A 26,762-nucleotide genomic window follows, 5' to 3' on the forward strand; every position below is an offset into this window, starting at 1 on the left:
CGGGGCGTGGGGTCGGTGGCTGCTGGGCGCGCGGGGCGCAGGCCGCGGGGCCGGAGCCGGGGGGAGCGAGAGAGCGGAGGCGCCGAGGATCCGATTCACTCGCTAGGGAGACCTATGGGCCGAAGCCGTGTAAATGCGTTTTAAGGCGAGTGCAGGGAATGGCTGGGGGGAGTCTCGGGGAGCGGGTGCCCTCGGCTTTGGGCGCTAACCTGCTCCCCGGATCCCCTTGCCTCTTCTCAGCAGGGGCCTCGGCTCCGCAACTGCCACTCCTCCTCGGGGTGTTGCACAAGTTTCGAGGTCACCGGCGACCCCCCCTAGCAGCGCGCCTGGCTCTGGCCCCCGCGAAGGAGGACGGGGCTTGGTAAGGAGGTCTGGGGCTGGGGTGCGGGTTCCTCGCCCTGCACTCGTGAGAGGGGTCCCGCGGACAGAACCCGCCAGTGGCACTTACAGCATTCGTAGCGAGTCAGAACCAACTACTTATAAATGGGGGAAACGGACCCAAGGTCATGCAGCAGAGAACCGAGTCGAACTCTTTAGGTAGGCGTGGTCGGGACTAGAGGCATCCTCTAGACTTCTCCACCTAGGTTTCTCAGTTCTGTTCCCACGCTCTTTCTTTTTCTTCCAAACTCAAGTTTCAGAACTGGAAAGGAACTCCAAAGCAACCCCACTTAACAGATGGGGGTAATTGAGGCTCTAGTAGACACAACACCACCGTTCCCAGCGAACTTCTGCTTCCCAGGCCTGTGTTGGGGCGGGGCAGAGCGTGACTGGATAGGGAATCCAGGCCTGGGGAGGTGAGGGCTACAGCAGAGCCTGTCCCCAGCGGTCCCCTCCATCTCCCTCTCTCTACAGTGTGTTGCATACTTTCTAAGGCGGTGGCCAAGGCAGCCAGCGGCGCTCCAAGGCAGCGGCTTCATCCAGCCCCTGGGCTCCTCCCGCTCAGCATGGCTGGCTACCTGAGTGAATCGGACTTTGTGATGGTGGAGGAGGGCTTCAGCACCCGGGATCTGCTGGAGGAACTCACTCTGGGGGCCTCACAGGCCACCGCGGTGAGGGTGAAGGGATGGGAATGGGGTGTGGCTGGGTTCCCTGTCCTCTCCTCTGGTAGGAATCTTCTCACTTGGGTACTTGATATTTATGAGACTGGCTCCTTTTATCCCCGGTTCTTGGTCCTTACCTCAACATCTGCCCTTCCTGTGTTCCCTGCCTTGAGAAAAGAACACCATTGCCACATGCGTGGTCTCCCCAGCGCTGCAGTTGGGAACCTGCGAGTTCCAATCTCATGCTCTCTCCCCTCCTACATCCAGACATCCCCCAGCTCCTTGAAGTCCACCATCTTAGGGCTCTAGGAACTTAGTGAGAGCACCCCGTTTTAATTAGTCTTCATCTTACTGAAGCCCCCATGACCTCCCATTTTCCCCACCTCCTGCAACTCTCCAACAGAGTGGAATCCTACAGCAGTTTCCTGCCACAGGAGCCGGTCTGCCTCCACAGCCACGATCTGGCTGTAGAGCCCAGTCTTGTGTTCCTTTAGAGTGGAGTTGCTGTGATTTGCTCTCCCCGGCAGGCAGGCGTCTACCGTGTACTCATCTCTAGTGTTTTCCACTGTTGCCTTTTTCCTAATTCACTTCTGGCAGGCTTTGTATGTTCTATCTCCATGGCCACTAACCTATTTTGTAGAAAGTCCCATCTAGCATGTATTGAAGGGACTTGTAATTACTTCCAGAATCAAGTCCTTTCAAGGTCTTTGACCTTCTCTGTCCCTTAATTATTATGTTGGACACCAAGTGGGTACCTGTTTTAAACAAAGAAGTTGCATGAAAAGGAAAACAAGTTCGGGGCTGGGGGGGGGTCACCACAGACTCATCCATGCGGTGAGGGAGAGCCAGTCTTCTGCAGGCATGGCTTGCAGTGGACTGAGAACCCGTGTGTCAGTGGCATTGGGCAGTAGGCCACAGCCTCTGCCTTTTGTGGAGCAGACAGCTCGATATACAGTTCTGCTGCTTTGAAAGAACACACAGAATGCAGCCAGAGCATTAAATGTTATGGATTAAAATTATATAGAGATATAGATATAGATATATGGGGGGATGGGTAGCATTTAGGCTGAAGTGGTAGACTGGGAATTTGCCAGACTCAACAGAGGGCATGGTGGGAACACAGACTTGGAGGTGGGAGGGACTTTATATAGTTGACTTTAGCTGGACCAAGGGGAGGGACTGGAGCTGGTCACACAGCCTTGAATGTCAGCCTGAGGTTGCCTTCCATTCTGGAGGATGTGGGAGCCTTGGAAAGGTTCATCAGGTTATTGGTGGCCACTCTTTGGAAGGACTGTGGACAGCATGCACAGGGAGGGAGCCGGGCCTCACATCCATTCGCCTCTTGCTGTGCAGGGCAAGGTGGCTGCCCTCTTTGTGGCCGACCTGGGTGCTGTCGTGAGGAAGCACTTCTGCTTCCTGAAGTACTTGCCTCGAGTCCGGCCCTTTTACGCTGTCAAGTGCAACAGCAGCCTGGGCGTGCTGAAGGTCCTAGCTGAGTTGGGACTGGGCTTCAGCTGTGCCAGCAAGGTGAGCCCCTCTGCCCCTCCCATGGCCCTGCTGCTCTAGGTAATTCCAGGGGACAGAAGTGACCTGTAATTGACCATGGCCTTCTGGGAAGGTCGCCTACCTAAGAGGAGGCTCCTGGGAGGAGGGAGGAAGAAATGAGCTTGGAACTTGTCAGCTCTGAAGTTCCAAACAGGAACCCGAGATGTCTCTGGGCATATGGGTCATCTTTGAAATGGTTTTGTATTTATCTTTGTTTCATTTATTTATTTATACATTTTTTAAAGATAGGGATTCATGTAGTCCATGCTGCCCTCAAACTCACTTTGTTGCTGAGGCTGGCCTTGAACTCCTAATTCTCCTAACTTCCACCCTCCCACATGCTGGGATGTATCACTACACTGGGTTATTTTTCTTCTTTTTAAAAAATACTCGCATTTTAATTTTTCTATTGAGGAAAAAGTTTTTAAACTAAATGACAGTTTTTCAATGTCTTGACTTAGAGCAGTAGGTGCTAATCTTGTAATTAAAACAAAACCAAGCCACTCTTATGCTGTTGGACTTTAATTTTTTTCCTTTATAAATTCAATGTGTGACTGTGTTTTTCAGACTAATCCTCTTTAAGAGTTTTGCTGCTGTTGCTGTAGGCTATCTTCCTAATTTGATTTCTGCTCTTAATTCCCTCCTGGTGGCTTTTGATTGGCTTTGCTTAGAGTGGTCATGAGCTATGGTGGAGTAGTGGCTGCCTGAGTGGGGCTCAGAGTGTGGCACTGAGCAAGACGGATGCTGCTTCATTGTTTTTACTCCCTCTAAAGCCGTCTTGCTTAGGTCGATCTCATTCATTCACTTAGCGAAATGCTATTCCAGGTGGGAGTTTAACTGTGAATGAAACAAACAAACAAAGGCCCCCTGTTATGGTGCTTTCTAAAAAAATAAAGCAATGAAAACATGTGGTGTTGTAGGTGGAAAGTAGGGAAGTGGGGTAGGAGGATTGTGTTTGGTTTGTTTTGAAGCAGCGTCAGTCCCTGTAGATCATAGGCTAGTCTAGAACTTGCTATTCACCACGGCCTGGCTTTGAACTCCAGGTCCTCCTGTTCCGCCCCTCTAAAAGCTGGGATTCTAGGAAGATTGCCATCACCACCCCTGTTCAAGGAAGGCTTCTCTGAGATTTGAATTCACACTTGAATGAGGCAGGAGATTGAGCCAGGGGGAGAACTAGAGGAAGAACATTCCAGGCCGAGGTTAGGGCCAGTGCTAAGCCCAGCGGTGGAAGCAAGCCTGCTGGACATATATCCCTTGTGATGTCATCACCATCATTTCCTTGATGAGTAGTCATGGCTGTTCTGGAGAGGATCCCTGCTAAGCCCTGGTCAGCAGTGTGACTGGGCCCTGTGAATGGAGTCCGGAAAGAATTCTTGGCAGAGAAAGGAGAGCCAGCCTGTCCAAGAGTATGGGGCTAGAGCGATCCCCAGTGGGGAAAGGAAAATGTGTGCACCGGGGTGGGAGATGGAGGGGGCAGGTTAACCTTTACTTGGAGGTTAGCTACTGTTCACTCTTTGTGGTTGAAGAGTCTCCTCTTGTTCTTCTTTGCATTGCCTTGTTCTAACACGAAGTCCAGTGAGGCAGAAGGCTTTGCTGTCCCTGCAGCCTCCCGTAGTGTGGCGGTGCTCTCTATAGAGAAGGGAAGGGGCAGGATCCGTTGGGTCCCTTGAGCTTGGGTTAAAAAATAGATCGACTAGGTCCTTCTGCTTCTGGAAACTCGGGTGAGGTTCTTGGTCCTCTGGCTTCAAGGGGTGACCTCCAGAGGACAGAGCTGTTGTACAGAGGCTTCAAAAACTTTAAAGACTGGTGAAAGTGTGTGCCGAAAGCGTCCACCCTTTGCTGAGTGCTTCTGTTGGGCCCGGCTCTCTGCCAGACGTTTTCTGCTCGTGATCTCATTTTATTCTCGAAACAGCTCCATGAGGTCATTCTACTGTGAGGTCATTCTTTTACCGGGATTTTGATAACAGTCCCCGGAATACACATTTAACGCGTAAGGAAGTGAGTCATAGAAGGTGAGCCACTTGGTTAGGATCATGCGATGGGAGATGCCAGCTCGAGTCTGGCAATGTGATCTTAGCCTCTACTGGCATTGCCTTTTCCTAGATCCTTGGAGAGAGTTGGCTGTGCTGGCGTGTGGCTGATGACAGTGTCCTCTCCCGCCGTGGGGTCACACAGATCGCTTGATGCTTTTCCTTGAGTGGTGGTTGCTGGCACTTATAATAACCCAGGCTTATCACGTGCTAGGCAAGCGCTTTACCGCTTTACCGCGGTTCCATATCACTAACCACCCCTTCTAGGTGTTTTAAGGGTGGAGGCTGCCCTCTCCTGGTGGGTCACAGTGGGTGACCGTGATCAATGGCGTCGTACGGTACTGGACTTAAACCAAAGGCCTGGCATGAGCAACGGCTGGATGGAGAGACAAGCCGTCAGGCCAGAGGCACAGGGCACAGCTCCCTATGAGCTCGGATTCTCCTAGTTTCTTTCCCCAGGGACTTGTGTCCTTGATCCTGCCTCCAAGCCTCTTTCTCCATCTACATCCTCCAGCCCATTCCCTTGCACCCCCTTGTGGTTGAACTGGGGGATACACCTAAGAATTTCCTCCAACAAGATACCAAGGATCAGCAGGAATACAGTGACCAGTTTATTTATCTAGACAAGATCTTATGCAATTGAGGCTGAACCTCTTCACTTTCTGATTGCTGGGATTCCAGTCGTATACCGCCATGCCCAATTGATTTCATTTGCTTTGCTCCCTCCTTCCTTCCTTCCTTCCTTTCTTTCCTTAGATAAGGTCTTATTAAGTAGCCCAGGCTGGCCTCAAACTCGCGGCACTCTCCCCTCCTCACCTTCCCCGTGTTGAGCTTACAGGTATGGACACCACTCCTAGATTCCACGGACCACCTTGTTTTAAACACAGTCATATAAACCCAGCGTGGTGGCCGATGATTGTAATTCCAGCACTCAGAAGGCTAAGGCAGGCGGATTATTGTGGCTATGAGACTGGGCTGGGCTATATATCAAGAACCTATCTCAAAGCAACAAAAATATTTGCAAACAATAACAACCCCATGCCCTGGTACTTGTGATTATTCAAGTAGCTCATTGCTTCATTCACTCAAAGAGAAAATGAGGGTGCTGGTTTTCTGCCTCAGCAGAGGGTCTGCATTCTGGGGTTCGTGGATGTATAGCATTTAGAAACATGCAAGCAGCTGACGCACATTAAGCATCTTGTGGTATAGGAAGAACTCCTGCGGTGTAGGCTGTTCAAGTCCCTTTAGCACAGCAGGCACTGGAAAGCTTTCTGTGCAAATGTATCTGGATCTGGTCTGGGGAACGCATTTCTTTATCATCTCTTAATGTATCCAACCCAGCAAGTATTCTTTTTAAAAAGATCCAATGGTAGTATACATTCCCAGTTTGCAAGACTTCAAAAGTGCACAGAAGAGAGAGAGGGAGAGGGATCTATCTCTATCTATCTATCTATCTATCTATCTATCTATCTACCTACCTATCTATCTATCTAGAGAGTTGCTCTGGGCTCGCCTCCACCCTCAGAGATGATTTATCCTGTATGTTTTTTTCTCTCCGTTCCTTGTGCAGGTCCAGGTGCTGACTGGCTCCCCTGGTACCTGCTGCTGGGAGTGGCACAGCCCTCTGGACTTGGTCCTAAGCTCTCTTCCGCTTTAAATAGCATCCTCCCTCACCAACCTCACTTGTTGCCTCCCTCCCTCACTTGAGGGTCACCCCACAGCTGTCTACCCTGTGTTGTCTCACTTCCTCACCCCCCATCCCCACGTCCATCACCTCACTCGCCATGCTGCTGCCAGAGCACATCTCTGTCCTTTCTAGGGTGGCTTGGTCATTTCTGGCATGGGTCAGTCTCTCCTGGACCCCAGGAAATCGTTCTTCAGGTGGCCATCATAAGTACTCCCTTCCTCAGGATCTGTAGTAGTCCATACGGGCCTTGAACGCCTCCACCTTCACAGTGCCGGTAGTGCGGGTGTGCACGGGCACATCTGGCTGCCGTGTTTCTCCTCGGAACTCTGAAAGCTTCTGTTCTGCACAGGATATCTTCCAAACCCACACACTGCTTCTGGTCCCTTGGCGGCCCACACCCTCTGCCCTTGTCTTCCCCATAGTGCTGAACCCCACGCTGGCCATTCCAGTATCCTCAGCTCTTGGTGGGTCTGTTCCCTCTGCTTTCCCTTCTGAGACCTCAGGCTGTGCTTTGTCCTTCACGCCCAGGGCCCCTCATTCTCTAGCATGCTGTACCTTTTTGTGGTTCCTTGAACCCGTTGGCCATTCTGCCATTGTTCAGCACCCCTTTGTCTATGCCTCTGCCCCACCAGCCTGAAAGTGCCACAGAGTGGGAGACCCCGTCCGCTTCCTTCACTACTTGTTCTCTTCGGCACCTGTCGCAGACTGGCACCCTTAACAGATGCTCAAGAGGTGCCTGTCGGTGTAGGCTGAGCTCTGGCAGTTAAGCTATGTGACTTGGAATTAATGACTTACCCTTCCAAACCTCATGACCTCAAAAGGGGACTATGAAGAAATGGAAATGTATAGAAGATTGGAATGCAGCGCCTGACATGGAGCAAGCCTTCCCTGAATGACACTTATTGTTTAAATATGTATAACCACAAGTATTGAAGTCACCGGTCCTCACAGGGCTGCCATGGCCTCTTTTCACCTTGTGTAGGGAGGGAGGGGACATTTTCATATTCACGCAGACTTGGCATGGTGACAGATCTGCATCTGGAATGTCAGCTGTGACAGCCACATGTCCAGCTCTGGAGCTGGATCTTTGTGTCCCTTGAAGTCACTTATTGGCTGTCACCATCGATGGCTAGAGCTCTCTGAACTCAGCTTTCCCCTCTGAAATATGGAGAGTGGATGCTGATATTTGATGGTTATGGGTCTGACAGGATCTTAATGCAACTAGTGCTGAAGGCTGCTGGGCCAGACTCAGACTCGCCATGGTTACAAACGGCCCTCATTTCTCCTACCATGCTCCCAAGCCGGCTGTCTCTTGACTCCCTTATTCATGGAGAGGCATGTCTGACTCTCGACTCTGGCTTTGTTACCTGCTTCATAGCTCTTTTATTTTTTTTTTGTGAGATGTTTTATTTTATGTGCATGTGTATGTATGGGTATGTGTGTGGACTCATGTGCTAAGACATTGCTGGCCTTGCAGAGTTTCTCATACCCTCTGCATGGGCTGGAGGGACTGAATGAAACATCGCCTCGGAGGTGAGTCAGAAAACTGGACAGTGAGCCAAATCAAGTCACCGCTACTCTAAGTCATTTCCCAGGTGTCGGTGGTTGCTTTGTACCACAGTGGCAGTTAGGCAGTCGAGACCGAAAACAGTGACTCCATAGCAAGTTTCCTAGCGCCTGATGGAAAGCATCTCATTTGGGACTTTCCTGTGGCAGATGCTCAACTGAGCACCACACATGACCATCTGCCTCATTGCTGCTGCAGGTGCACGAGCCGTGGTCAGTAAAGGCAAGGAAGAGCTAGGGGCAAGGCTCTGTGGTGCAGAACCCGCAGCCTGAAATGGCTAAGGATAGCACAGGGGTAGCGTGAATTCCTAGCGTGCTCAGAAGCTCGGGGTTTGGTCCTCAGCTATATAGAAGGTTCAACCCACATGGCGAAAGGAGAGTCCGACTCCTTCGAGCTGTCATCTGACCTCCATACGTGCTCCATGACACCCCCCCCCCCAGACACCTCTATATCCTGTGCATGCACGATAATAATAAAATCATTTAAAACGTTTTAAAAGTTCATTTCAAGGCCAGCTTGGGCTACATCATACCCTATCTCAAAAACAAAAGTAAGGGTTGGCAAGATGGCTCAGTTGGTAAAGGCCCTTGCTCCAGCCTCCTGAGTTTGACCCCTGGGCCCACATGGTGGAAGGAGAGAGCCAACTCCCAAAAGTTGTCTTCTGAACTCTACACACATTCCTCCAAATAAACAAATATAATGAAATAAAATAAACGGCAGCAACCAAAATGTACAGGGGTCAGGGAGAGAATGCATTCATTGGCACACCAGTACAGCACAGGCCTTTGGACTGGGTGCTGTGTCAGAGAGACCCATGGCTTTGAAGACTTTTCTCATATGTCAGATAATCTATGTACGTGTATAACACCCCCCACCCCCCCCCACACTCACACACACACATACACACACTCTCACACACACTGGAATGGCTAAACCCAAACTAATCCGTGCTTCCCCTCATTTTTCTGTGGTAAGAACACCTGCGATCCTATCTCTTGGCAGTGTCTAAGCACACAGCGCATTGCCGTTCATGTAGTCACCCTGACGTCCTGTAAGTCACCTGAGCTTACTCCTTTGACCAACACCTCACTGCTTCTCATCTCCTCAGCCCCTAGAAATGTAACCCTTCTGCCATTCTATTCTGCTTTTCTGCCTTTGGCATCTGTGGGTTCCACATAGTTAATGCGCGGTCTAGGGTGATAGCTCATTTTTTTAAAAATTTATTTATTGTGTATACAGTATTCTCCTTGCATGCCAGAAGAGGGCACCAGATCTCATTATAGATGGCTGTGAGCTACCATGTGGGTGCTGGGAATTGAACTCTGGGAGAGTAGCCAGTGCTTTTAACGTCCGAGCCATCTCTCCAGTATGAGTGATAGCTCGTTTGACACAGTCCTTGCCATGCAAACATGAAGTGTTTCAATTCAGGCATGAGGACCCGGGTTTGTAAAATACCAGGCGATGAGCTGATGCTTGTGATTTCAGTACTAGGATGGCAGAAGACCAGGACATCCAGGACTTGTTCCCTAGACGGTCTAGACTAATCAGTGAGCTCCATGAGGGACCCTGGCTAAAAAAGTGGAGAGGAACTGAGGAAGATACTTGATGTAGACCTGTGGCCTCCACATACATGTGCAAACAGTGCACCTGCACACACACACACACACACACACACACACACACACACTGCATTCGCCCATAGTCTCCGTATCCACTCATCCGGAAATAGATGTTTAGGCTGATTTACTGTCATGTCTATTGTGATTGATGCTGCCTTGAACAGGGGAGCACGGCCATCTCTTTGACTTCAAGTCCTCAGAATGTTACCATTTGGGATTTCTGTATTGTCTAGTGGGTTTCTTTGTGATACTTATGACACAACTATAAAGTATTTTGATCACATCCTGTCACCCTCTCTTTCCCCTCTCTCTCCCTTCCTTGGACCCTCTTTCTCTTTCCAACTAGTCCCTCTTCTACTGTCAACTTTTTTTTTTTTTTTTTTTTTTGGTGATGGGAGGTTCTCACTATGAAGCCCCCTGACTGGCCTTGAATTCACTATGACCATGTTGGCCTCAGACCCAGAGATCTGCTGGCTTCTGCTGGGACTAAAGGCTTGAGCCGCCACACCTAGCTTTATGTCATTAACTGCTTCAGGCTGGAGCGGGTGGTGGTCCTAAGATCAGGCTATGTTCTGAGCCTCAGTCTTGTAGGTCTCTTGCAGATAATTGCAGTTGCTATGTAATTTTTATTATCCAAGGACTCTCCATACTATTTTCCAAGTAGCATTCATTAAACGTTTCAGTCTGTCCTAAGCCTGTGAGTCTGCATAGTGCCTCGCTGGGAGTTAGAAAATGTGCATGCCTGCCTTTTTAAAAGAATGATTTATTTATTTTTATGCATATGAATGTTTTGCCTACAAATATGTATGTGCACCATGCGCATGCCTAATGCTTGCCAAAGTTGCTCTGGAACTAGGGTTATGGGTGGTTGTGAGTCGCCATGTGGGTGCTGGGAACTGAACCCAGGTCCTCTGCAAAAGCAGCTAGTGTGCTTAGCCACTGAGCCATCTCTCCAGCCCAGTGTGCCTCCTTTTAAAGACATTTGATTTTTGGAATAAATACACTGCTTGCTTTAGAATGAGAGATCTTCCCGCAGGCAGGAAGTTAGAAGAAACATGCAGATATGCCGTCTTTGCTATGGACTGGATCCTCCTCTCCAGGCGTGTGCAGGGCCCCACTCGTGTCTGTACATGGCAGCGCTGTCATCAGTGAGAAAGCAGTGTGAAGCAATTGTTGTGTATCTGATGTCTTAAAGAGCCGGCCCACTGGCTGGGCAGTGGTGGTGCACACCTTTAACCACAGCACTTGACAGGCAGAGGCAGCCTGATTTCTGAGTTTGAAGCCATAGCCAGCCTGGTCTACAGAGTGAGTTCTAGGACAGCCATTGAGAAACTCTGTTTTTTTGGGGGAAAAAAAAAACCAGAGAGAGAGAGAAAGAGGACCCACTTGTGTTGACGCCCAGTGTATAGTTATAAGCTTGCCCCTCATCCCTAGGCTCCACAGGCCAGCAGGCCCTGGGGCCTCCTCACCACGACCTTTGGAACTTCACAGGCAGAGATGGAGTTGGTCCAGCATATCGGTGTCCCTGCCAGTAAGATCATCTGTGCCAACCCCTGTAAGCAAATTGCACAGATCAAGTATGCTGCCAAGCATGGGGTGAGGCTGCTGAGCTTCGACAATGAAGTGGAGCTGGCCAAGGTGGTCAAGAGCCACCCCAGTGCCAAGTAAGCTGAGACCCACTTCTGCAGGGAGACTGGGCTGTTGGGTGAGAGTGGAAGGGGAAGGAGTGGGCAGCTGGGCAGAGGTCGGTCCCCATCCTGGATGCTCCTTGGATCCCACCACACTTACAGCAGGATGGGTGCTAACTCCTGGACAGGACCCAGACCCAGGGCAGAATTCTTACAGCCCTAGGTAAAAAAGGTACCAGGTTTTATGGAGGTCTTAGCTGTAGGAAAAATGACATTTGAAGCGAGCCTTGAGGAATGAGTGAAATTTGGGGAGTCAGAAACAGTCAAGGCAAGCAAATATGTCAGTGTTGGGAACAACATGGGACATCTGAGGGATGTACAGAAGTGGGGTGTTGCTTGAATATACCTCATGCAATGGGTGAGGGGCACAGTAATATTGGTCATGGGGCAGTGGCCCGGTGCGAATGGTTTCTGGGAGGGAGCTCACTGGCTGTGATAGTTAATGGTCCTTGACACTCTGGGGATCCAGAGAAGGGTCTGAGGGAATAGTAAGGGCATCCAAGAGCCACTCCGGTCCACCCAAAGCTTCAGGACTCTCCTTAGGAATTTGTTTGACATGTGGTTCCCTCTTGTGTGATATGTCTGAAAACTTATGAAAACTGTCTCGTTATGGAGTTGGGGAGACCTGAGCTGCCTGGGTGAGGGTTGGTGATATCTGGACCCAGCAGGTGACATAGACATCACTTGGCCATGCAGGGTGACCTAGGAAAGCTGTGGGCTCAGTGATTCTCAACACATTAGTGCGGTGTGTTTGTGTGTGGGTGGGTGTCACTCAGCAGAGATGCTAGCCGTGGGGCGGGGCTCACTCAGCAGAGATGTTGGCCATGGGGCGGGGCTCACTCAGCAGAGATGCTGCATTTTCCCACAGGATGGTTCTGTGCATTGCCACCCAGGACTCCCACTCTCTGAGTCACCTGAGCCTGAGGTTCGGAGCGTCGCTGAAATCCTGCAGACATCTGCTTGAAAACGCCAAGAAGAGCCACGTGGAGGTGGTGGGTGTGAGGTGTGCACTGGGAGCCGGCCACCCTGCCCATACCTGACCCCAGTACCTGTACCCCAGGAGCTAATCATGGACTTCCTGGACCTTAAGTTCTGCCACCGGACAGTGTCCCCTCTTTAGAGAGAAGATTTAACAACATCCCTTCCACAGACCTCAGAAGGCCTTATCCCAGGAGGCTGCTCCCAGGGACTTGACTTTGAGAGAACCCTGAATGCCTATAAGCCAGGGGTGGCAGCCGTGCTCCGGAGCTGTTTCTTTCCATATAAAGATCGGCTATAGTTAGGGCCGCTTCTCCAGCTTTGTCTGTTCAGAACTTCACGTTCCAGGCTGAGCACCCCGGGCTTTATTCCACACCCCTGTACAGTAAGGACTTTTCTCCCCAGTCTGTAGAAGTCAACATCTAACAAGGCGAGCCTAGTAACTTGCCCTAGCCACATGCTCACTGGCTGGTGTGTCCTGATCTGGGTACTTTGGGATCTCAGTTTCCATCCTGGAAGGTTCCTCTCCAAGGGAGCATGATGGGATGCCCCCAGTCCGCCCCCAGCGTACCACGTGACCCTGTGTATCCCATTTGGTGCCCCAGGCCTTACTTGTTGCATCTGTAACACGGGCACACCTGGACCTTGCATGTAAGTTGAGGCTCTTCTTCCCTTTCCAGTTTTCACATTGGCAGTGGCTGTCCTGACCCTCAGGCCTATGCCCAGTCCATCGCAGATGCCCGGCTCGTGTTTCAAATGGGTGCTGAGCTGGGCCACACGATGAACATTCTGGACCTTGGCGGCGGCTTTCCTGGCTTAGAGGGAGCCAAAGTGAGATTTGAAGAGGTGTGTGGTCAAGGGTGGCTTGGAGGTCATTTTGCGATGGGGGAGGGGCATCGTGAGCATAGGGAGCCCACTGTACAGCACATCTGGCCTGTGTGTCACACTGGGCTTAGTGCCCTCCTAGCTTTTATTGCTACTTATTAACCCCGTGTTGTGGCACAGCTGGGCTTGTAGAGTTTATGGCATATCCCGAGTCCACAGCAGAGCTGGCTGCGTGCCTCGCTAAGGCCGTGCACTTAGCTAGCTTGTTAAAGGCTCAGTAAAGACATTATTTATATGCCTGAGCTCTCTGATGGTCTGAGTATGCATGCCTTATTCACCCTCCAATAGGCTGACAAGAAACCTGGGGGGGGGGAAGGGCAGGGAAGCAAAACCAACCTTTGGTCTGCTCCCATTGTATGGGTCCTCTCACCTGTGAGCAAGAGCAACACAAATGTGGCATAGTGATTCCCACTTTGACCCCTAAGGGTGCCTGCCCCGCCTCCCTCTGGGTTCTTGAGAGCCCTCCTGGAACTTACTTCTTTAGACCAGGCTGGCCTCGAACTCACAGAGATCCGCCTGCCTCTGCCTTCTGAGTGCTGGAATTAAAGGCATGCGCCCCCACAGCCCAGCTGGGACACATCTCTTCAGTAGCACAATACTTCCTGTAGTCTCTGTCTGCAGGAAGTGACTCTGCCAAGGCTCCAGATGCCCCAGGAATGAGCCTCAAAATGAAGGCTTGCAGCCTTGAACCTGGCGGAAGTCTAGCGGCCTTCCCAGTGCCAGACTGGCTAGATTATGATGAAAATGTTTATTCACATGGGAGGACAGTCAGAGTCCAAGGAGTGTGGCCGGTTATACATACATGTGCTGGACATGGTAACTGCATGTCTATAATCCAGCAAGGAAGGCGGATGTAGGGAGACCAGAAGTTCAAGGCCAGCCTGGGCTACATGAGGCTCTAGCTCAAACAGCCAACCCTTCTCCCATAAGGACAAAGCAACAACAGTGGCAAACTCCGAGCCCACTTAACCAGGTTGTATGTATAATTAAAAATAATGTCTGCGCGGAAGAATAAAAGGAGCCGCTCTGAAAGCCCACAGTGATGGGGCTCACCCATCCCGGACGGCAGAGCCAGCTCGGCACGTTTGTTTTTTTTCTGGAGCCTCACCTACTATTTAACAAGCTGGTCATTTATGAAGGAAGGATCCATGCCAGAGAATCTGGGACCTGAGCACCAAGTGTTATAGGAGAGAATATCCCTCTCTACGTGGGATCATTTGGGCGAGTGGGCTGTGCAGCCACGAGGTCTTCACTCCAGTGTTTCACCCCCCCCAACCCCCACTTATCCCAGCCATGTGCCTTGCTGGCTAACTGTGCCCAAGTACCAGCTGGGACCTTAGCAACCGCCAAGTCCTCCCTGAAATCACATGGTCCTGCACCTACCTCTCTCCCAGATTGCCTCTGTGATCAACTCAGCCTTGGACCTGTACTTCCCCGAGGGCTGCGGTGTGGACATCCTTGCTAAGCTGGGCCGCTACTATGTGTCTTCTGCCTTCACTGTGGCTGTCAGCATTGTTGCCAAGAAGGAGGTTCTTCCGGAACAGCCCAGCAGGGAGGGTAGGTGCCAGGTGGGCAGTAGAGCCCAGTTCTTCCCTGAAGCTGAGACAGTGGCTGACTAAGCAGGGGTGGGGCCTTCTGGAGAATGGGTGTTTGCTGTAGGGAAAGTTGCAGCTCCCCTCACCCCAAAGACAATTTTATTCCTCTATTCTAGCGGTTCTCAACTTTTCTATTGCTTCACCCCTTCAATACAATTCCTCATGCTGGGGTGACCCCCGAACATAAATCATTTTCATTGCTACTTCATGTAATTTTGCTACTGTTATGTATTGTAGTGTAAATATCTGATATTTCTTATGGTTTTATGAGACCCCCTGTGAAAGGGTGGTTTGGCCCCCAGGTTGAGAACCCTTGCTTTATTCCCTAATATGTTTGTATTTTATTCATGGAGCACAAAGCAACCTTGGGGTGAGTAGGTATTTAATTGGCCCCGTTTTATGGATGAGAAGTGGAGTTAAAGAGAATATAAGTGAATTGCTGAACAGTTGGCAAGAGGTCGGGCTGCCTCTTCTTCAGAGTTCAGGCTCTTACTCATCTTTCCTATAACTTCATGACAGCGCAATTGTGCGCGTCCCCTTTCCAGAGGACAGAGCACAGGCAGGGAGCGTTAAGTCATCTGTTCGGGGTCACAGGATTGCTAACGGCCAGTACTGGATTTCGAGTTCAGCTTGGGATGACTCGGAACTCCTGTGCCCACGCCACCAGCATCAGTGCCCGCCTTCGTCCTTTCAGATAAATCAGGCTTCCCGTAGGGATCTCTCAGGCCCCGCGAGTGACAAGTGTCAGTGAATCTGATTTCGGGCTTTGCCCTGTGCTCCCTCACACTGGGGAGTGGCATAGCGGTGCGGTGCGCTCTTCCTCAGAGAGAGCTGCTGGCAGCACGGGGCTCCAGGAAGCATGGTCAGTGTGTGTGCATGTATGTGCAGCCATGCATTCTCCTGGGCTCTTAGAGACGTGGGGGAGAGTCTGTCTAGTGTAGCCAGCCCACCTGGTTTCTTACTCTGACATACCTCCTCCCTGTCATGTGCATCTGAATTTGGGCTAGCTGCTCTTCTACTTTTACTGGGGCCTTTAGGAACTCCTGTGCAAGCAGGGAAATATGTTCTGGCACTGTGGTGGTGGCAGTGGTGGGATCTGCCCAACACGGAAGTGAATCCATGCCACGGGAAAGATGGTTTTTAGTGACTTCCATTGTAGGGTCTACCCCATACCTGAAGAAGGGGCAACCCGTTAGCCCACAGCTTTGTCCTTACTAAGCCCACTGTAATGTCAGCTTCTGACTCCCAGGCCCCTCACATTCTGCTTATGTGGCCCCTCTGCTCTCCCTTCCTCACAGACGAAACCAGTTTGGCCCCTAAGACCATCTTGTACCACCTTGACGAGGGCGTTTACGGGATCTTCAACTCAGTCCTGTTTAACAACACCTGCCCCACCCCCACCCTGCAGAAGGTGAGCCCACCCCCCGTGACTGTGCCTTCATCCTGTGCCTGTGTTTTTATCTAACTCTTATTTATTTAGTTGGTCTTTCTGGTGCCTGCCTGCCGGGCTCAGACCCAAGGCCTCAGATGTCTGAGCCAAGCTCTGTCACTGAACTGAGTTCTCAGTGGGAAGTGTAGCTCAGTCATGGGAGAACTTGCCTAGCATGCAGGAGGCCCTGGCTTCAACACACACTAAAAATTGTTTAAAGAAAATAGATAAAAGATCTAGGTATGGTGTGCACTTGGAATCTCAGCCTTCTAGGGATGCTGAGGCAGAAGGATCACGAGTTCAAGGTCAGACTAAGCTACATAGAACCTGTCTGAAAAAAGAAAAAAGAAAGGAAGAAAAGAACGCAAGGGTAAAGGGTAAAGATATTGCTCACAGTCTCACCATGCAGAATGTTTTATTTCTTTTTATTCTTTTAGAAAACACAAAGTACTCATTTTCCTAGCACTGGGGTCGTGTTGTTCCCTAATCTTTCTTTTCATTTATATGGGGCGTAGCTATTGCTGTGCCACCAACCCATCTTACAATATGGTTTTTTTGTTTGTTTGTTTGTTTGTTTTTGTGGCTATAAAGTACACCAACCAATGCAGCCCTAGCTGTTCGGCTCCGTCTCCAGCACTGAGTGTCTTGACAGACACCTGTGGTCCCTGCTCTGGAGTTAGTCCCTAGAAGTAAAGTTTGTGTGTAATGGTTTTCATATGAACATGGGAACAAGAGCAACAAAGCTCACCCCGGCCTCCAGCAGCTTTAGTAGCCCTGCAAATGCCATGCTAGTGCGCACACACACACATACACACACGAAAGAAAAAAAGAAAGAAAGAAAGAAAGAAAGAAGAAAGAAAAAAAGTTCAATGGCATCAAAGGGAAATAGAGGAAGTCTACACATCAGAAAATTCCAGAATGTAGGAAATGCTACAAGTGAAAAAAAAACAAAACAGTTTTATTAACAAATTACCAAGACTTCTTTTTAAAGAGGGTATTGGGAAATCGCTACATTAAAAGACAAGGCAACCTTTTTAGACTGGGTCTCTCTCGCTGATCCCAGCTGCATAGTGGGGTACAGCCCTGCACAATGAATGGTTTGTCTGCTGAGCCCGGTCCTCCAGCTCCCCTCCCCCACTTCCCATGTCTTCTGGAGTCTCTCAAGCACCTCAGGCTAAACTTGCTCAGATCTGAACACAAGGGCTCTTCTCCCAGCGATCAGCACTGCCGAAGCTGGAGGACTGGACAGGATGGGTTTGTGCCTTCTCTGTCTTTCTGGGTGGAGGACACCTGCATCTCTTGAGCCTCGATCCCAAACTGGTTTTGAGTTCATCTCCTCCTCTCCTGTTGTTATCTGAAGTGGCCACCAGCGCTGCTCTGGCCCCTCCTCTGCTTGCTCACCAGTCATTGGCCACCATGCAGGCCGATTCATTCCTTTTCTCTCCTTCACTTCCTTCCTCTCTCCCTCACTTCCTCTCTCCCTACTTTTTTTTAAAAGATGGGGTCTTGCTGTGTTGCCAAGGGGGGGGTCTCCTGTGTATTGCTGGTATTAAACGGACTTTGGAAACTTGTGTAGGCAACTTAAAGTTCAAAGGAAGTTTTCAGACAGGGGAGCAAAGCCTCTCTGTGCTAAAGACCTCTGCCCTAATGACCTCTGCCCTAATGACCTCCGCTCATCATCCTGGCTCCTCCTGCATCCGAGCTCCTCTTCCACTATGTGCGCTCAGCACTTCATTGCTCCTGTGCCACTTACGTACTGGGGACAGTTGACATCATGTACGTATAGCAGTTCGGTCTGTGTGAGCATTTCCCATGTCATTCTTCTCTTAATTTTCTAAGAGAACTTAAGGAACATGCTGTCGATCTCATTTCATAGTGGGAAAACTGGCCGTGGAGGGGCGAAGTGTCGTACGGTGGAACGCTTTTTCTCTGCAGACTGTGAGCCCTTGCTGGTAGGGGTCATGCTTTATCCATCTGCCTCATGTCAGGTACAAAGCTCCAGTCACAGTCACTTTCTCGCCCTCCACTCAGGCCCTGTGGAGTTTTTGTGATTCTTATTCATGCTTCCCTGTGTATCCTCTCTGTGAGAATGATCTCTGCACGGCTGGCTCATTTGACATTGTTAAGATGGAAATGCTTTTAAGAATGATATTCTGATGATGAGTCCCCCAGATCTTACCAGGCTGAGAGACAGGAGCCTTTTTAGGCCCCTTGCTTGCATTCCTCCAGGTTTCTTCCCCACTGTCTCACAGGCTGTTACCACGGGTGCCCTTTTCACAGCAAGCGTAGCGGCCTTCTCATCTGATACAACACACATTATTGTTGCTCTCATATACATATTTGGAATGTGTTTGTTGTTCTATCTCCTTTGATACCAATGCTTTTTTTTTTTTCTGGTTTTTTCGAGACAGGGTTTCTCCATAGCTTTTGGTTCCTGTCCTGGAACTAGCTCTTGTAGACCAGGCTGGCCTCGAACTCACAGAGATCCACCTGCCTCTGCCTCCCGAGTGCTGGGATTAAAGGCGGATACCAATGCTTTTACAAAGATCTATTTAAGCAACTGCCAAAAGCATGCAGAATAAATCCTATCATTTAACATTAGGTACGTTCATGGATTTTTCTTAAAGCCAGAGAATACAGAACCTAGAAAGGAAAGGAAGGGATGGGCTTAGCCACGTGGGGAGTTTGAAGAGACTGGAAAGTTTACATCCTTTTTATTTTTTATTTTTTGGGGTTTTCAAGACAGGGTTTTTCTGTGTAACTGTAGACCAGGCTGGCCTCAAACTCACAGAAATCTGCCTACCTCTGCCTCCCGAGTGCTGGGATTAAAGGCCTGCGCCACCACTGCGTGGCTGAATTTGTTTGAATAGTTGTTCTTTGACAGAGTCTTCGGCAGATCTCACAGACTGGCACCCAGGCCAGTCTCCATCGCATGCCCCTCTTGCCTCAGCCTCTGGAGCTCTGAGATCACATGAGGCAGCCGCTGGTTTGAAACTCTGTGTCTTTAGCTGGTAGGCACGCACATGGATATTCTTTTTCTGTTATCCTTTGTATTTTATACGTGATATGAGTCAGCTTTGTGTGAATTAACTAACCACAGTGTCATTTTCTTATCGATAGTCTTTGCTAAGCTCACAATTATTTTATATGCTTTCTAGTCCTAAGGGAAATACCGGGGTAATTCCTGAGTAATTTATTTAGGCTGTTTTAAATTAGGGAGGAGTTTCCTTTTGGTTTGTCAAAGTTTTCTGGCTAAGAGAGGGTACAGCTCATGTATTTCTTCCTCCATTAGGTTCTTATTACTTTCCCTGAGTATTAGTGTGGCCCAAATATATCCAATATTTATAACCTAATGCTCCCATGACCTTTGTGAATGGAAACTTCTGTTGTCTTTGAGCAGAGACACTGCCTGGCATGCAGAGACTTCCTGACTTCTTCTAATCACCCCCTGGCTCCTTTGAGTTTTCTTAAATGTTTTATACTTATACCAGGCGGTGGTGGCGCATGCTTTTAATCCCAGCACTTGGGAAGCAGAGGCAGGTGGATCTTTGTAAGTTCGAGGCCAGCCTGGTCTACAAGAGCTAGTTCCAGGACAGGAACCAAAAGCCACAAAAGCCACAGAGAAACCCTGTCTCGAAAATACAAAAAAAAAAAAAAAAGATTTTTTATACTTATTTATTCACTCTGTGTGTGTGTAAGTGTGTGTGTGTGTAAGTAAGTGTGTGTATGTGTGTGTGTAAGTGTGTGTGGTGGTCAGAGCTTGTGTCAGTTCTCACCTTCCCCGTGTGGGTCCCAGAGCTTGAACACAGGCTGTGAGGCTTGGCAGCACATGCCTTTATAGTGAGTTGCTAGCATCCATGAAGCCTACCTTTGACCCCAGCATCACACACGACCCCAGCATCACGCACGACTCCAGCATCACGCACGACCCCAGCATCACGCGCGACCCCAGCATCACGCGCGACCCCAGCATCACAGCATCACGCACGACCCCAGCGACCCCAGCATCACACGCGACCCCAACTGTTTCTGGCCTGTTTTTAAGCTTGTACTACTAATTAGCAAGAGGATGCTAACTTGCTCTCCAGATGGTGTCTTTTCTTCTCGAGTGCAGGACCTCTAGAGGCTGTCTTCACTAAGGCTCTGTGGATGTGTTCACAGAGCACCTGCCCCTTAGAGCATAGCTTAATGTTTTCTAGAGCCTGGGGCTACTGGGAAGAGTTCGCAGCAGCCAAGGCTACATTTTATTATTACAAAAGCGTGTAAATAAGAATATGAAGCTAAGCCAGGTGGTGGTGGCGCACGCCTTTAATCCCAGCACTTGGGAGGCAGAGGCAGGCGGATCTCTGTGAGTTCGAGGCCAGCCTATTCTACAAAGTGAGTTCCAGGACAGCCAGCGCTGTTACACAGAGAAACCCTGTCTTGAAAAACCAAACCAAACAAAACCTAAAAATCAAAACAAAAACAAAACAAAACCCATTTATGTAGAAAAAGCTAAACAGACAAGGATATTAATCTCCCCCTTTAATTCCATTTTTTTTGTACTCATTCCTGCTGACTTCTGTTCATAGCTCCTAGATCAGATCCTTGTATATAGTAGACGCTTAATAAATGCTCAGTGAATGAAGGAACTCATGAATACAGATGGCTTTTCTCCTGGACCTTGACAGTGTGTGCATGCTTTTCTTCATTGATAGGACTAATTGCTTGTTAATTTTTTTTGTTATTTATTATATATACAATATTCTGTCTGTGTGTATGCCTGCAGGCCAGAAGAGGGCACCAGACCTCATTACAGATGGTTGTGAGTCACCATGTGGTTGCTGGGAATTGAACTCAGGACCTTTGGAAGAGCAGGCAATGCTCTTAACCTCTGAGCCATCTCTCCAGCCCCCTCACTTGCTAATTTTTGTCACCTATGTGAACCTTATTCCTGCATGGAAATGGTGCCTCCTCATTCTCCCTTTCCGATCACTCCTGCCGCCGACTGAGGCACTGGCAGGCCTTTCTTCTTCTGTGCCTCCTCCCAGGCCTTTGGGTGATTTCTATTGAGGTCACCTGCTTTCTGTTCCCCCTAAATGCCACCCACACAAGGCGTTCATTAGTCTACAGATATTCACTCTGTGGGGAAGACAGGCTCAAGCATTTCTGGAGTATTTCCTTACCATTAGCAAGGGCTGTAAAGGTGGAGCTCTGGGAGTGTGGAGCTTCGGGGGCTTAGGGTGTCTTGTTTAGACTTGGAGGGAAGATCTGAGGTGAAAGCAGGGTGTGGGGGAGGGGAGGCAGGGTAACCGAGGAGCAGAAAGAGCTGGTATGGGGCCAGTGCTGCAGCAGGCCAAGCAAGGGGTCAGGGAGTCCACCCAGAAGACCCACACGTTTTTCCTTGGCTATGACCCATATTTCAGGACCTGCCCAACAGGAGCCCTAAATTGTGACAAAATTGCTCTCTTTGGTTGTCCAGAGATGGACTGTTGTAAACAGAGACTGCACTTCCATTCCTGGCTGCCCAGACACGAATAATCACACAGAGGCTTATATTAATTATAAATTGTTTGGCCTATTGCTTAGGCTTATGATTAACTAGCTTTTACAACTTAAATTGACCCATAATTCTTGTCTGTTTAGCCATGTGGCTTGGTACCTTTTCTCAGTGAAGCATTCTCATCTTGCTTCCTCTGTGTCTGGCTGGCGACTACTTCTCTGCCTTTCCTCTTCTCAGAATTTTCTTAGTCAGGTTGCCCCACCTATACTTCCTGCCTGGCTACTGGCCAGTCAACGTTTTATTAAACCAATACGAATGACAAATCTTTACAGGGTACAGGAGCATTATCCCACAGTAGACTGTTACAGATTTCCTTTCCCTTTGGAAATCATTTAAGAAAGAAGGCTGCCTTTGCCAGGTGATGATGGCACACGCCTTTAACCCCAGTACTCAGGAGGCAGAGGTCAGGGATCTCTGTGAGTCTGAGGCCAGCCTGGTCTATAAAGTGAGTTCCAGGACAGCAGAACTGTTGCACAGAGAATCCCTGTCTTGGGGCTTGGGGGAAGGAAGAAGCTTGCCTTTGAGCAAATCCTCAGCCTTCAGAACCTCAGTTCCCTGAAGTGGGAGGCATGTGTTTGACCCACAGGTTCTCTGTGGTCTCTGCCAGGCCATCAGGTGATGGTCTCTTGGATTAGGGACCTGAGTCAGTGGTGCAGGAGAATTGTCTATATTTTGTCAATCATGTTTTAAATAAATGCTGATTGGCCAAGCAGGAAGTATAGGTGGGTGGACCAGACAGGAAGTAGAGGCAGGGTGATGAGAACAGGAGAATTTTGGGAAGCAGGAAGCTCCCGTGGTAGTCCTCCTCAGATCACTGAAGAAGCAGGATGTGACCTGCCCTGCTGAAAAAGGTACCAAGCCATGTGGCTAACAAAGATAAGAATAATGGGTTAATATAGGTGATAAGAGCTAATAAGAAGCCTGAGCTAATGGACCAGTCAGTTTTATAACTTATGGAGATCTCTGTGTGATTTTTCTCTGGGACTAAACGGCTGGGGAACCAAGCAGGACAGAAACCCCAACAAGCCTGGCCCTCATGTTACAGAATGGCGCCCATGTGGATAACTGCATCCACAGAAAGCCTGTCCTATGTCTTACAGAAACCATCTGCAGATCAACCGCTGTACAGCAGCAGCCTGTGGGGCCCAGCAGTTGATGGCTGTGATCGTGTGGCTGAGGGCCTGTGGCTGCCGAAACTACACATAGGGGATTGGCTGGTCTTTGACAACATGGGTGCCTACACCATGAATACAAAGTCCCTCCTCGGGGGGACCCAGGCCTACAGAATCACTTATGCCATGTCCCGCCTAGCCTGGTAAGGGGGTCCCGCTGTGAAGTGGGTTGAAGGGAGCCAAGTTGGGCAGAAGCAGTAGCGAGACAGAGCTGAAAAGCTGCTGTTCTGGAATCCAGTTTGACAAGAAGCTCCTGGCCGCCTAGGCGCTGGGCACCTGGCTCTGGTCAAAGGTGAGGCTGCGCTCTGTAGGGGGCACACAGTTCTGTGACTGGTGCCATACTGGAGAGGGGCTCCAGCCCTGTCGAAGGCCCAGGCCTGCTCCCTGAGGAGGTGAGGGGCAGCAGGCAGGTGGGGGGAAGCAATGGGGTGTATCCCTCATTGGAGGTTGCTTGTGACTGGATAGGCAGGCAGGGCCAGATGCTTTGGAGGCGGAGTGAAGGTTGCAGAAAGCAAGGGCAGGTTTGAAGTGTGGTCTGGTCCGGTCTGGTCAGTGTTTTTGAAGACCATTCTGGCTGTGGGTGCGGGAAGGAGGCTGAGAACAGATGTGGGCTGGAGGTGGCAGCTCTGTGACCAGGGAATGGCTTGTTGAGTCAGAGACCTCTATCTAGGAAGGGGCAGTAATGCCAATCTTGTCTGTCTCCTGCGAGGTGAGAGGCGTGTGAGGTGGAGGTCGCCAAGGCCCGTGGAGCCCCCATGCCAGCCCTGTGATGGGCACTTCACCTCTTCCCTTTCACCCCACACAACTCTGAGGGTCAGCGCCATTTCCAGAGAGGCCACACAGTGGGTGTCAGGCTATGGCAGGACTCGGAGGGTGGGACAGCTACGAGGGACTTTTATGCAGGCCCCCCCAGAACTAAGTGGTGTCTATATCCGAGAGCCCCCAGGACTGTCACCAAATGCCAGGTCTGACGGGACACCAGGAAAGTCATGTTCCGTTCATCTGTTTAACGCAGCTGTTGTTTCTACCCTGTGTGGGGTACAGGGCAGGTCCATAAAGCCATTTTGCCATTGGGTGTATCTTGACAAAGCCAAAAATCAAAATCAAAACAACATGTAGGCTTCTTTGTGAGTCCCCAGCTGTCACCAACAAGTACAGGTGGATGAGGTGGCAGAGAGTCACCTGCATTCGTTACTGGGAGCAAAAATGCTGACACGGAGAAGTGGGCATGTCAGAAAGTCACCCCATGGCAAAGGGCCTCTAACACGTTTTGCTTTGAGACCTGTTTTTTGTCAGGCCCCGAGGGCACAGGAGTGTCTAATGTTGTCAAGTGAGCTAAGGTGCAGATCTGTACCCAAAGACCCTGGTACAGAGTGAGAAGGACCCTGGGGAGGGAGGGCTGTGGATTGAGAAGGGGTGTTCATGGAAGTGTCTAGAAGCTATCTAAGCCTTGGAAACTTGGGTGCCCAGGACATCCAAGAGGGTGGCTACAGAGGAAGAGGCCTGAGAGGGCCTAGTTCTGTTACAGAGTTGCCCGTAGCTCTGTCTCTCAAGCAATGGCATTCAGGGAAGAGTGAGTCGCGAACCCCAGAGGCCTAGCCTAGACTTGGTCTTGAAGGGGGCCACTGAAGGGTTTTAAGAAACTGGGCCAACCTACATTTACAGACAAGGAGCCGAAGGTGTAGAACCTCCCATCTACCTCTGACTGTAGGTAGCACCCAAGAGAGATACGTGGGGGACTGGAATGTGCTGGAAGTCTGGAAAATGAATGGGGTGGGGAACTGGGTAGGAGAGGGCGGGTAGACCCCAGAGGGAAAGGGTAAACTGGCATGGTCCTTGTGCTGTTTTCCCACCCAGTGTCCCCTCAGCATCAACCCCTATCTGCCCAGCAAGCCACTGTCAGGTGCTAGCCTCTTGCAGTGTGAGGGATTCAGCCGTACCCCCGGCCCTGCTGTTGGTGAAGGGATGTCAGGAAGGCAGGCATTGAACCCTTGCTCTCAAGGAGAGGTGCTCTATGAGTAGGGCTCTGAACCTGGGTGCTGAGGAGGAATTAGTCAGCGAGGGCGGATGACGTGCTCGGGACAGCACAGCACTGGGAAGGGATGTGTGAGAGCTGCTCTGGTGGCCTCTGGGGTGCCACAGTGAACACTGGGGATGCATAGGGGCCAGTGTCGTGGACTGAGTGTGGCAGGAGGTGATGGAGGTGCGAGAGGACACTCTGCCTTTTGGAAGGGTCTGTGCTGAGTCTGTGTGGAGGAGCGGGAGCAGGTCAGGGACGATGGCAGATCCTAGAGAGAGACAGAGATGCAGGAGTGGGTTGCTTGGGAGCTGGGCTTGGCAGGGCTGGCCCGGGTGTGGGCTGGAGCAGCTGGTCAGATGGTGGGACTGCTCATCCACCCGGGATGGAGGATAAGAACCAGTTTGTGGGATTGGGGAGAGGCAGGCAATGGGCTATTTTTTAAGCCCTAAGCCTGGGATGTGGAGAGCTGGGCTTATTCCTAGTCTCCCCACCTGTTAGGGAGGAGTCTTAAGCAGGCTGCTTTTTTCTGAGTCTGTTTCCTCTTTGGGAAAATGGAGATGGTTTGGTTTTCCTGCAGTGCTTTTGGAAGAAAGGACTTAGGTAACTGGGTGGTGGGGTGGGTGGTGAAGAGACTGCTGCCGTGTCTGATGCACGGACAATCTCAGTAAACATGAAGCCTTTCCTTTATTGGGTGGTGTGAACCCCAGGGGAGAGACAGTGGGGACAAGGACCACAGGCCTCCCTTGTTCTTGTCCTTGGCTGGGCTTAGGGATCAGGTGAGAATCCTGTGTGTAAGGAGGCCAGGGCTATAGAAGCAGGGGCCACAGAAAGCCCTGGGCCTCTGTCCCCATGCTGGCTGCCCTTCACCTTTTGTCTCTTGCTCTCAGGGAAGCGCTTCGAGGGCAGCTGCTGCCTGGAGAAGACCAGGACACCGAGGATGTGTGCAAACCTCTGTCCTGTGGCTGGGAAATCACAGACACCTTGTGTGTGGGCCCTGTCTTCACCCCAGCAAGCATCATGTGAGCAGGCCTGTTTTCCCAGAGAAGCCCAGCGGGCCAAGGAGATGCCTCGGGAGAGGTGGGCAAGGTGGCAAGCTGGTACCCTCTGGCCAGGACTCTGGTGCTTGCTCTGCCACCCCCACGCTCCACCTGTAGTGTTTCTGCCCTGTAAATAGGACCAGGCTTACACTCGCTGTAGTTCAAGAGTATGCAACATAAATCCTGTCCCTTCCAGCCGTGTCTGCCTCTGCAGCGTGAGGGGCCTGGCCAGCCAGGCATGGGGGAGGGAGTGCTTGGGGTCTCACTTAGTCTCCTCCCCACCTTTGTAAATATGAATCAAATAAATATTTAGGTTTTTTAAAAAATTATTCAGTGGAATCATTCACAAAGCAGCATAGGCAAGGCTGAGAGAGAGCCTGGCTCACCCGGCATGTAGAAACCTGTTCCTCACCTCAGCCCTGTCTGTTCTCCTGAGCCCTAGAATCACCTGCTGGTATTTGCTTCTCTGACTCATCCCTATTTTCCTCACAGGCCTCCAGGCCTGGTGTCATGAGGCAGGGTGAGTTCCTGGTTTAGGTAAGGGTCAGAGCTGTGACCTTTCCTAAACTTATGACTGGTTGTGGTCTCTGTGTGACGCACCATGAAGGCGAAGGCCAGCCCAGAGAAGCTCCAGAAAGAGAGCAAAGGAATGGGGGGGGGTTGTTGTTTTGTTTTGCTCTACTAGGGGCTCGAACCCAGGGCCTTGGGCATGCCAGGCCAGGGCTCAACTACTGAGCTACAGTCTTGGTTCCACTTCCCTGCCCGCAGGAGGCTTTGCATAGACTCTGCCTTACTCTCCTTCTAAGCTGGCAAGGCAGAGTAACCCTCACGCTTGGCTTTGCTCAGCAGCAACTGTTAGAACAAGGCTGGCACAGAGCATTGTGCTGTCCAGCACCACGGGTCCCAGTGTCTCCTCAGACTGGCAGTT

The 26,762-nt window shown here is 50.5% G+C and overlaps 1 protein-coding gene across 5 annotated transcripts; it reads left to right on the plus strand.

The window, feature by feature from the left end:
• Positions 1-26,106, plus strand: Azin2 (antizyme inhibitor 2). Of its 5 annotated transcripts, XM_041652051.1 has the most exons (10): positions 232-361; positions 853-1,049; positions 2,394-2,567; positions 10,980-11,152; positions 12,045-12,179; positions 12,835-13,000; positions 14,434-14,596; positions 15,933-16,045; positions 22,706-22,920; positions 25,685-26,106. In XM_041652051.1, the coding sequence occupies exons 2-10, from the start codon at positions 945-947 to the stop codon at positions 25,818-25,820; spliced, it is 1,380 nt and encodes a 459-aa protein (XP_041507985.1). In that variant the 5' UTR covers positions 232-361; positions 853-944; the 3' UTR covers positions 25,821-26,106. The 5 variants fall into 5 exon arrangements, with proteins under 5 accessions (XP_041507986.1, XP_041507988.1, XP_041507985.1 ...); XM_041652052.1 differs by lacking the exons at positions 853-1,049; positions 2,394-2,567; positions 10,980-11,152 and having other exon boundaries at positions 1-361; XM_041652054.1 differs by lacking the exons at positions 232-361; positions 853-1,049; positions 2,394-2,567; positions 10,980-11,152 and adding an exon at positions 1-145.
• The last annotated feature ends 656 nt before the right edge of the window (positions 26,107-26,762 follow it).

This window comes from Microtus oregoni, unplaced genomic scaffold (assembly GCF_018167655.1).
Source record: "Microtus oregoni isolate MIOR12 unplaced genomic scaffold, Mior012 000005F_ref0000423, whole genome shotgun sequence".
In the NCBI taxonomy this organism is placed as follows: domain Eukaryota; kingdom Metazoa; phylum Chordata; class Mammalia; order Rodentia; family Cricetidae; genus Microtus; species Microtus oregoni.

What these genes read in the sequence shown, in the direction of transcription:
- Azin2 (XM_041652051.1), top strand. Translation starts at nt 945, where the DNA reads ATGGCTGGCTACCTGAGTGAATCGGACTTTGTGATGGTGGAGGAGGGC. An exon ending in GGGCCTCACAGGCCACCGCG is followed by an intron (nt 1,050 to 2,393) that starts GTGAGGGTGAAG and finishes CTTGCTGTGCAG; the next exon opens with GGCAAGGTGGCTGCCCTCTT. An exon ending in GCTTCAGCTGTGCCAGCAAG is followed by an intron (nt 2,568 to 10,979) that starts GTGAGCCCCTCT and finishes GGAACTTCACAG; the next exon opens with GCAGAGATGGAGTTGGTCCA.